Consider the following 10,904-nt stretch of genomic DNA (forward strand, 5'->3'; position numbering starts at 1 on the left):
TGGGGAGGAAGGGGGTGAAGGGGAGACGCAGCGTCGGGCTGCATTGAGGGAGTGGTTCTCTGAGTACTGTACTAGTTGCGCTGCTGAGGAGAGGACGGCTTTGCAGCGGATGGGGGCGACTTTTTGAGGTTGGTTGTGGGAGGGAGGGGGGTGATGGGTAGGATAGACGGATGGGTGGCTGGGTGTTTGGTGCTGCTGCGGATATAACAAGTTGTAATCATAATTCGCGGCGGGATAGCATTAGTGGGAGACCTGTCTTTGCTAGAGAGCAAGGGCTGGACTGACTGCATAGCGAAGTATATCAAGATTGTTTTCTGATGCTTACTTACGTCTCATGGGTTTGTGGTTGGGTGTGTGTATTTCTTCTCAACATCTGGCGGCATCCATAGGTAGGTTGGAACTTTACCCGTTCTATGCTATACAGTTCGAGTTGCATAACGTCTGAGAAATAGGCCTGGGATTGCGTGATAGCACATGCTAACCTTTAATGTTTGTTTGCCTACTGCATCTGCCGATCTCTTAGGTTCTGCCAGGTTCTATGCCCTAGTGCCCTGTGATGATAGCAAGTGAAGGGCCGGGCACGGGCTGTAAGGACACATACCTGAAACCAGTTACCGGATATATCAAGGCTGCTATGATTTTGTCAAATAGCTAAATCCCCGGGTAGCGTGGTAAGACTCTCATGTGTCGTAGTCGTGATGAGATACAACACCGGGTCGGCGCAGGATGCCGGCCAGACCGGTCTACGCCCGGACGTCAGGGCATATATCAACACGCCGACGCTCAGGCACGCCACATGTTGCCTAATTCACGTGGTATTGCCTTCGGGTTGTTATGGTTCACGGTGTGCCTTGACCAACGGTCACGGGGTCCGTCAAGGCCCAACCTAAAGCGAGCAACTCGTTACCTGAGCAGAGCAGAAACTTTCACCCCCAACATCCATAAGACCCGAATTCCCAGACTGCCAGACCACACCATGATCTGGGCAGAGCTTCAAGCGCCGCTGGAGGATCTCGGGTGGATGTATGGGATGGTGTGGATGGTGGGAATTTTGATGTTGTTTTGGGTGGAATGGAGGGTGATCTTTCGGGGGTTGTTCTGGAGGGATCGCGTCCCGAGGATTCGTGTCCCGAGGCACGGGTGGGAGTTTGGGTAGTTTAGTGATTTTATAGAAAAATAATGTTTAATGTTCACACATTTCAAGGTATCTCAGCGAGGCGGCCAACAGTTCCCGAGTACCTCGTGGCAGTTTGGAGTTGCAAGCTGCGCACTGTCATCCGCCATGGGGACTCGTTGATTCCCACGACGTCTCGGAGACGTCGGCAACGTCCTCCATCTACTGATTCTAGCCCTCGCCGCTCTTCCACCTGCTAACACCATCACTCGTCACCACGATTCCTACTTATCGACCGCATGTGTAATGTCAACCTTCTTCCACTCTTCACTTTCAGCAGTGCCTTTGCTTCACATCTGGCATCACTCGTCACGTGTGGGGTCATCGAGTAGGCCATGTGATTGTCATTAGTGTCGTCGATGTGATCATCGACTAGTTCATACTCTGAGGTCGACTCCTCCTCGTGCTCTTCGAACATACTGTACCCCACTGCTTGTAAGTCCTCCATGATTCTTTCCGCGTCTGAGTTATCGATGTCGATTTCCTCCGTCAGGTAAGTCTGTCCGTTCCTTGCGGCTTTCGCCAGCGTTGAAATCGTCTCCCGTCCCGCATGTACCGGCGAAAGGCCTGTCCGCCGCGGAAGGACCTGTAGTTGTCGTTTCGGTTGTAGTTGTCGTTGCGGTTGTTTCTTGGGCCTCGGTAGGAACCCTGACGATTGTCGAATGGCTCACGCTGGTTAAAATATCCGTATTACTACTGTTGCTGTTGATAAGGGTAATCATTCTTAGTGGTGGGCTGGTGTCACCGGCAGTGACTGCCCGTTGTCGGTCAGGGATACGCCTGTCGAAGATCTGGGTAACACTTGGCAACATGCACCGGACTGCATACAAGAAACACGACGCGAGGGCGATGAAACTGTGGGAGACGAAATCCAAGGGTATGTTCCATCACTATAGGACATACGGTGTCTTAGCTGTTTGGCAAGATCAGCTCACCCGTTCCTAGTTAAGATTGGGAAGGGTGTCGAATCTACCAACTTGATCCGAGAAGCCCAATAATTTATTATCTGTCTGTTGCTAGATAAAAACTACGTCTGAATAGGACCCGAACAAGAGATGTAGCAACAGATAAATTACGAGAAATCCTCCAGCGAGAGGTAGGAAGGCCCCGTACTCAAAAAGCATTGCAGAGTGATCTTGTCTAGTACGGTGCTGCGCTCCGAGAGGAGAACAGCCCGCATCCTGGCTCAAGGACAGCCCCGGGGGCGGGATGGCTGAACGAATCAGGCAAAAGACGAGGGAAGGAAAAGAAGTAGAAGGCCATAATAACACGGCCAAAACCAACGACAGTAGGTAGATGCGAGGTGTCGGCCTGAAAAGTGTCCCGAGAATAGAAATACCACGGTGGCAAAACGAGCTACTCGTTCATGTTACCTAGAGATCCTAGAAACCAGCAGATACACGTCTGGTTAGGGATCTTGTACGAGTTAAATTGCAACGCCACACCTGTATGCCGTGGATGTGAGATGGTTGTCGTGCTCGAACCCTCAATTTGAGGGATGTTGAATTTGGGAGAAAGGCTTTGTTTGGTGCAAATTTCAACAAGCAGCTCAAGCCTTGGTCAGCTGCCAGCAGCTGGCTACCGACCAGTTCACCGTGACCCAGCTCCGACAGGGTTAGGGTTATTGCGAATACCAACAACCACCCATGAGAAAACACACCCATATCACACATGCCACGATGAAATAACCAACAAGTCCGTACAAGAAAGTCAAATCAGATCTATTATCTACCGTAGCCAATCGCTTCCGTAGGGTCCATTTCCCGTTTCCTTCTCCAAGCTCAATAATCCCAGTCAGCCAGTGTGTCTCTAAAAGGCTTTACTTGGGGAGCTGCTCAGTGGGCTAGTGTCTACGTTTTCTTTTTTTTTTGCGGGAAACCCGGCCCGAGTGGATGGGTCATGCTGCCTGATTCTCCTTCTCCCAAATCTGAAATATCAAACGCTAGTGGTGGAGCAAGTATGTCGAGTACGCTCTCGTCGTCGCAAATGCAAGTAGCGACTTAGAGGTAGATCATGTCGTCACGCCCCGCTATAGTATGTCAGTAACGTGGAACCCAAGCTCCCTCTCCCGGACCAAGAATTCGGGGATATTGGTGGAATAGAGGTGCTTACGGCCTGTCCCGATCCACTTCACTGGAACGCCAGTGAACTCCTCGACGAACCTAACGTACATCTGCGCTTGCCGCGGGAGATCCTCCTAGAAGATATTAGCAACATGCATTTCTTGAGATGCGAGATGGGCGTACGAATTTCTTCACCGCTGTCGTCGGTGTTTGCCAGCCCTCAAACTCCCTGTACACGACTTCACACCTCTCAAGATACCCGAGGTCAGCCGGGAAGTACTCGAGCTCCTTTCCTGTCTCGGGGTCTTTATAGGCGACCGCCACCTTGAGGGTGGGGAAGGTATCGAGGACGTCGAGCTCTGTCAACATGTTAGCGCTTTGGCAACAATCCTCGGTTCATAGTGGGCCATACTCGTCAGGTTCCAGGCCGTGTAGTAGTTGACCGAGGCCGAGTACTTCAGCACGACGAGGTCAAGCCACCCACATCTCCGTTTCCTGCCAGTGGAGACGCCCCATTCGCGGCCAATATCCTGCAGTTTCTTGCCGGCCTCGCCCACATCTTCCGACTTGAAGATGCCCTCTCCAACTCTCGTCTGCAAATTGTCAGCGGCAGCTAAATCAACAGTTCAGCGGTGGAACATACTGTGTACGCCTTGGCAACGCTGTTCCAGGGGTTAGTAGCTAACGAGTGACGCGATGACCAGAGAAACTCACCCGATGATTTCCCTAGAAAGGAATTGTTAGCGAGGGCGCACCTAAGGGGGGGATGCCTGTGATGACAGGCAACGAGCAACTTACTTGATTCTCCTCGGGTTGACAGCCAGGCCGGTGATGACACCGCCTAGCCCAGTATTGCTGCTGGTGACGAACGGGTATGTGCCTAAACCACGTATTAGCGCTCGCCCTCGCTGTTGATCCACAGCAGGGTGCTCCTACCGTAGTCGATGTCCAGCATCAGCGCATTAGCGCCCTCGATCAGGATGTCGACACCGCTAGCCTGCGCCGCCTGCATGTAGTTGACGGCGTCGACGACAAAGTCCGGCAGCTTCTCGCGGTAGTCACGGAAGCGCGCAATCTCCTCCTCGACGTCGTACTCCAACAAATCACCAAACCGCTTCTTGTAGCCCTCCGCTAGCCTGCGCAGTTTCGCCTCGAAGCTTTCCTGGTCGAAGATCTCGTGCACCCGTATCCCGTTGCGAGCCGCCTTGTTCGCGTACGAGGGGCCGATGCCGCGGCCTGTGGTGCCAATCTTGTTGCCGGCCAGTTCCCTCTCCTCCAAGCCATCGACGCGGGCGTGCAATTCGAGGTTGACCTGGGCGCGGTCACTGACGAGCAAGTTCTTGCGCGCGTGCGACAATCCCTTCTCTTCGAGGGCAGCGAGTTCCTTGAAGAAGGCCTGGACGTTGAAGACGACGCCAGAGCCGATCAGGTTGGTACATTGCGGGTTGACGAGGCCCGAGGGCAGGAGATGGAAGCTGATGAGATGCGAGGTCAGAATCGATTCAGGGGCAGCAGGAAACAGATGGTTTCGTACTCGTAGGACACACCATTGGCACTGCAGACATAGTCAATTAGCCTCGTACAACATCAGGGTCCCACATTGGAAGCATACACGACAGAGTGGCCCGCATTGTGGCCGCCAGCAGCGCGGGCGCAAACGCGCGCCTTCTGGCAGAGAATGTCGCTGAGCTTTCCCTTACCCTCATCCCCTGATCGCGAATCTCTGCGTTAGCGCAAACAGTCGCAAGATTTGTCCACTCGAGCACCACCTACCCCATTGGGAACCTAGAATGATAGTCGCCATGTTCAAAAACAGCCAAAAATGGCAAGGAATCAGTCCCGATTTCGCGATCCGCTCATCAAACGGGGAAAATTTTGTTGCGAAGTTTAAGCCCTCTTTTTTCCAGGTGATACGCGGGGTTGGTGGGTCCCTGAGTCACCAGCGGTGTCGCTGTCGCGGTCGGTATCGCCAAACGCGGGGCAATTGCGACTGAACATGGAACGCGGGGCAACGGCTGGGCCTTCTGTAAATCCCTCTAATCTCGGCTCCGAGACCGGGTAAGGAACCACTGATATCACTTCCGGCGCACGAGACCCAATTAAGGTAAGCAGTTACTGACCGCCGTTTGTCCGCAAGGCTGCTATGTGCCATGCCTACCGACGGAAATGGTAATTTGCTCATTCCTTTCACGAAGCGGCTTGTCTAGGGGACAGAAACTTGACGTGCCTGAATACCGAACCACGCCCCGAGTGCCACCGAAACGTGGGGGATGGTTACGCCCGAGTGCGGCTCTTGGCGGCGGTTTGCTAGCGCGCACGTCATCCGATCTGGCCGAGATCCGGCTCATTAACCATCGTGAGCTTCATTGGCCTACGACGGAGTTGTGGTAAGGCCTGCAGCTTCTTTACTCGTGGGGTGCCGGCCACGTGCATTTCGGGCCTCGGCGGATACCGTCGCTATCAATCAATGCATCTAATAGCGATCGGGACATACAAGTAAATTCAAATGACCTGAGTGGCGAGTTTACAAAAATTAAATATGAGTGGGACTTCCAGATGATTGGATGCGGGCCTTGTTGTTCTGGGTGAGATGTCTGAATAGAAGAAGCCGGGATATCATATGGCGTTTTTAAGAGAAGAGGAAAACAAACTCTAGCTCAACCCCGGGAACAGCAGGCAAAAGATTTCAATCTAACCAACCTGGAAGGCGCCTTGGATTTACAAGAGAGGCAACTTGAAAAGTCAGCTAAAGGGTCAAAAGGTGCACATTACCTGGTTGTTAGCTTTCAGCACCGCATTTTTTGTTCAGATTAGAGATGGGGGTGAGCTTGTCTGAGCAAAATGCCCGCATCGCAAGTTAGGACGTTTTGCGAAAAGAAAAAAAAAAAAAAAAAAAAAGCTGTTTCGCACGATAGCTCAAACTATGTCATTTTCAGGATGCTGGAAGAAAAGAAAGTATCCATACCCAATCTGGAATCATGTGTTACCTTAAACATTGGACAAGATGCTTTGCTGTGTAACGAGAATGGGCTTGCTCGCTGGTTATCACACCGACACTATTAACTAGACGGCAGTGTGACCATTGCCAAGATTTTCATAGATCGTCCACATTTTTAGCGATGGTGCTCGTGTGACGTTTTTGAGATCATCAATCGTAGACTACTTCGTACTTTGAGTCGTAACCGCTTGGGCTCACCTCCATCGGACTGGACGGGCATCGGAAGGGACATGAGCTCGAATGCCCTCTAGAAGGTGCGGGGTTAAAACAGTTCACAACCAAGCAGCATATTTATACTGATTTTATCTTTCACTGCTGAGCGATAATGTGCCAGTTTCGATTATCGCCACCATGTTAATTCGTAAATCCAAACTTTCACGTTGACTCCTAGGAGTCGCCTGAGGTTGAGGAGCTCAATAAAGGTGGCCTGGAGGTCGTGTAAGTGAAAGAGCATTGACCACCACCTGCCTTTTCCGACTCCCACCCGGGGCTTAAGCCAATCAAAGTCCGCCGCTTTACCACCGGGTTTGGCTTCCATACCGTGGTAGACCACGGGCCGACATTACGGGCCGGTGGTGGGTGAGAAACGACCGGCTGGCCGTTTGTTTGCCATTAGGCCGAAACCGAGTCCACATAGTCACATGCAAAAATATTAGGCACAAAGTGTTGAGGGCCAGGAATTCACTGGATGAGGAAGGTGCGAGGTTGCGCTGTCCGTCGTCGTGCTTCGCTTGTGCACCCATCGGCCAGATGGCTCGATTTGCGGTGCATCCACGTTTCACGGAGTCAGATGCTCGCAAACAGACCCAAGGCTGGACTATCTTCCAGAACATATGCCAAGACATGAAGTCCCGGGGAAGCGGAAACCTGCCGTGCCATCATGCAGCCGCTTTGCGCTCTTGAGGCTGTTGGGGAGGAGTGGAGACATTTTACTTTTTGTTGAATCCAATTGTCCAATAGCAGTGGCTCTTGCACCCTTGAACGACATCGCCCTGCCTCGGTAGATCTGCTCTGAATGGAGAACCCGACCGGGGACAACATGAATCGCGTGTGTTTTTTTATTTCTTCCTTGGGTCATGGAGCATGTGACAGTCGCAAAGGTGCTGAAACCTCCGGTTTGCACCCCAACGAGGTCGTCGTTGGTCAAATTCCCGTCGAATATTGACCGGAGCTTGATGGTCCCGTCGAACCCCGTTGCGGGACGGCCCAGCTTGCTCCACTTCCCTCGGTCTACAAGCCTTGGAGGAGATCACACATTCCGGCTCTTCGCCTTTGCCAATCGATTCGCCTTGTTGGGGAAGAAACAACGTGCCAACATCACTGCGCCCGCAGACTGATGCGACAAGGTGGAACCGGGCCAATGAGGAAGTGTTCTTCTGAATGCCAGGTCCGCAGTCTTGGAGCCCTCGATGTTGATGCAGGTTCAGGCTCGGGCTCGCATACAGGATGAACAACACCCTCAGACCCCTGATGCGGTGTTCTTCACGGTCCTATCTATGGATGTTGCACACCGTATTACTGCAAGGCCGACCATGTGCGTGTTCTATTCGTGATCTGATTGATGAAATGTGGCCAGCATGACTAGGAGAAGTTCTCGAGGGAGGAACGTTCCAAGGGAAGGCGAGAGAGGGAGAGGTCCATGCCAACAATTTGATGAATTGCTGCCGTATTTTTTCTCCCTCTTGCCGAAGCGGCCCAACCCCCCTACCCATCTCTCCTCGCCTTCTTCCCCTCTTCCCCATCCTCGTTATCACATGCCATCTTCTTTTTGCCTTTGACCCCCCAGAGGCGAGTCCACATTCATACCCCGGTGTGTGACGTGCAGATTTGGCGGGAAAAGCGTTGAGGACTTTTTTTTGTTACTCTCAAAACGAACTGTCCTGCCACCACACACTTTCCTCTCTAAAATCTCTTCGGCAATCTCGCAAGAGTCGCAATCGATCGAGTTGATCAACCCAGGAACCGCGAAAATGGCCTTCGAATCCGTCTCCATCTCGCTGCCGCAGGCTTCCCTCTTCCAGTTCCCTCCCAATCCCAACTCGGGTTTTGTACCCCCGCCACCTTCCGGCAGCACATCCTTCGCCCCGCCAATTGATATCCCAGACCACATCTACAACGCCGTCCTTGACCCCAAGGTTCCCATCACCATCGCCGCCGTCTATGCGATAACCGCCAAGGCCCTCAACGCCTACAACAAGTCCACCAACAAGAAGCCTTGGGCTATCAGCAAGACTCGCGCCTTCCGCTGGTTCGTCATTGCTCACAATGTCTTCCTCGCTGTTTACTCGGCCTGGACATGGTGGGGGATGCTGGGTACCATGAAGCGCAGTGTGGTCAGCCCGCTCGGGCCCGAAGGGGTCTCTGGCTTCGTCGACTCCTTGTGCCGGGTCAACGGACCCGCTGGCCTGGGCAATGCCGCCTTCTTCAACGATGACACCAACACCTGGCAGACCTTCTCGCCGGAGCCTGTGCTGGACGACCAAGGTGTCCCTAGCCGGTTTGCTGCTGGGCGCATGTGGAATGAGGGACTTGCCTTCTACGGCTGGCTCTTCTACCTCAGCAAGTTCTACGAGGTCGTCGACACACTCATCATCCTCGCCAAGGGCAAGTACAGCTCGACCCTGCAGACGTACCACCACGCCGGTGCAATGATGTGCATGTGGGCTGGCATGCACTACATGTCGGTGCCCATCTGGATCTTCGTCTTCTTCAACTCGTTCATCCACGCCCTCATGGTGAGTTTCTCCCCTTGTGAAATCTATCAGTTGTAGGATTGGGGGAACGTTGGGCTGACTGGGTACCACAGTACACATACTACACCGTGACTGCCTTCAACATCCGCGTGCCTGTATTCATCAAGCGCACCTTGACGTCGATGCAGATCACTCAGTTCCTGGTCGGTGCATCGTGCGCGATGGTGCACTCCTTCATTAACTACACCATCCCGGTCATCTCCGGCTCCCAAACCGATGCCCCTGCCTCTGCCGCCTCTGCCGCCGCCAACGGCTCCGTGGTTGCCGCCACCGGTGGCGTCTTCGACAGCGTCAAGGGCACGTACGCACGCCAATCTATGCCCTGCATCACCTCGAGCGGCGAGACCTTCGCCGTCTGGCTCAACGTCTTCTACCTCGCCCCGCTGACCTACCTCTTCGTCTCCTTCTTCATCGAGAGTTATCTCCGCCTCATGAACGCCAACCAGTCCCGCAGCCGGGGTGGTGTTGATACCAGCCTCGCCGCCCGCCGCTTGAGCAACAACGTCCAGCTTGCCGAGAAAGCTGGCTGGGAGGCTGCCAAGAATGTCGAGCGTGAGGTCTACGGTGAGAGCAAGGAGGAGGCGGTTGTGTCCGAGACCAAGAACGTCAGCGGACGGGTGCTACGGAGCAGGAAGTAAAGAAGCTGAGCCGAGCATGGCGACGACCAACAAACCAACCAACCCTTCCATTAGGAGTGGAAGGCTGTATTATTCAAACTCGCCCAACCGCCGCACGGCGAGTAATGGAAACAGCGTGGTGGGAAACAATCTCGGTATTTCACCACGGTGAGCACACGGGCATCGGAAAAAAAGCGAAATGTCGGCCTGATTCACGAGCCATGATACGAATCCCCGCAACGAGAGGATACACGGGCACATCGGTGGCTGCCCGAGGTAGAGAGATAGAATCACATCATGTTGGTGGGATCAAACAAGACATGGCATGGGTGCGGAGGGAGATCAAAAAGTCTATTAACGTCTGGTTCATGGTTACGAATGAGGCATGGAGGAGTACAGCGTCGGGCGCGGGTGGGAGGTGCATTGCGTTGCATTTGTTACATTATCTGTCTTGTTTATTTAAACGGTTATCGGGGAAAAGGGAAAAATGGAAGCCATGTTTGCATTACACACATCAAACGCTCTGGTGCCAAAACAACTCTTGTTCTGTGGTGTCTTATCATGTTACGTGGTATATCATATGAATGTCGGTGCCGAATGACGCAGTGAGAGACAAACTAGGGGCGAAAAACATATGTTGGTTGATATGACCGCGGAGGTACGAATAGGTAGGTCACTCAAGGCCACTCACTCCGGTGGCCCAGCATATAGGCGGATGAGGCTCCCAACGTCACAGTAACCTCACTCTCACCAGCTCGCAACAGAACTTGGACGCAATGATGGTTGTGCCTGTCATAGTTTATTTCCGCTGGTAGTACCTACACGCCCGATTACAATACATGCCGTGCTACCCTCACGCGTGTCCCAAACAAACCCAACCTCACCCCCAATTCCTTCCCATGGGCCAACCGGAAGAAGGCCGGACAGACCCGACTGTGTAAACACGATTCGTCATAGCTGCAAAGAAACAAAAGAAGCATGCCAAACGCCTCTGTCAAAAACAAACGCCGATGCTGCCCAGACACATACATGCAATGCCCCGAGCGACCCAATGAATCGATCCAATGAAAACAGCCTGGCTTCAACCACACAGGCTTGACAAGAATGATCTGCCCCAGGTTAGATAGACGACAACATAGTTGCAGAACCGGAAAATAGAAGTTAAAGAATAAAAGTTGAAAGAGATAAAACCGGAAGATGCGAAACATGACACTAACAAGTTTCTCTGAAAGCAAAAGCCATCTCTAAAAACTCTCTTCTGCTTCACAAGGGTATTGCCTTCCAAACCACCCCTTCCCC

The 10,904-nt window shown here is 52.9% G+C and overlaps 3 protein-coding genes across 3 annotated transcripts; 2 read left to right on the forward strand and 1 right to left on the reverse strand.

Moving 5' to 3' along the window:
* Positions 1–976: 976 nt before the first annotated feature.
* On the forward strand, positions 977–2,429 carry CHGG_03155 (uncharacterized protein; the record flags this gene model as incomplete). Its single annotated transcript, XM_001229670.1, has 6 exons — positions 977–1,033; positions 1,205–1,292; positions 1,642–1,667; positions 1,903–2,051; positions 2,216–2,231; positions 2,319–2,429. 6 exons carry the CDS (start codon positions 977–979, stop codon positions 2,427–2,429), a joined length of 447 nt encoding a protein of 148 aa, XP_001229671.1.
* A 745-nt stretch (positions 2,430–3,174) lies between these two features.
* Positions 3,175–5,041, reverse strand: CHGG_03156 (uncharacterized protein; the record flags this gene model as incomplete). The annotated part of the gene is made up of 10 exons (XM_001229671.1): positions 3,175–3,203; positions 3,287–3,371; positions 3,421–3,596; positions 3,650–3,830; positions 3,881–3,899; positions 4,036–4,117; positions 4,174–4,712; positions 4,772–4,792; positions 4,850–4,946; positions 5,011–5,041. The coding sequence occupies 10 exons, from the start codon at positions 5,039–5,041 to the stop codon at positions 3,175–3,177; spliced, it is 1,260 nt and encodes a 419-aa protein (XP_001229672.1).
* Positions 5,042–8,205: 3,164 nt separating this feature from the next.
* CHGG_03157 (uncharacterized protein) lies at positions 8,206–9,626 on the forward strand (the record flags this gene model as incomplete). The annotated part of the gene is made up of 2 exons (XM_001229672.1): positions 8,206–8,970; positions 9,042–9,626. The coding sequence occupies 2 exons, from the start codon at positions 8,206–8,208 to the stop codon at positions 9,624–9,626; spliced, it is 1,350 nt and encodes a 449-aa protein (XP_001229673.1).
* Positions 9,627–10,904: the final 1,278 nt, after the last annotated feature.

The sequence above is a fragment of the Chaetomium globosum genome, genomic scaffold, assembly GCF_000143365.1.
Source record: "Chaetomium globosum CBS 148.51 scaffold_2 genomic scaffold, whole genome shotgun sequence".
Classification (NCBI taxonomy): domain Eukaryota; kingdom Fungi; phylum Ascomycota; class Sordariomycetes; order Sordariales; family Chaetomiaceae; genus Chaetomium; species Chaetomium globosum.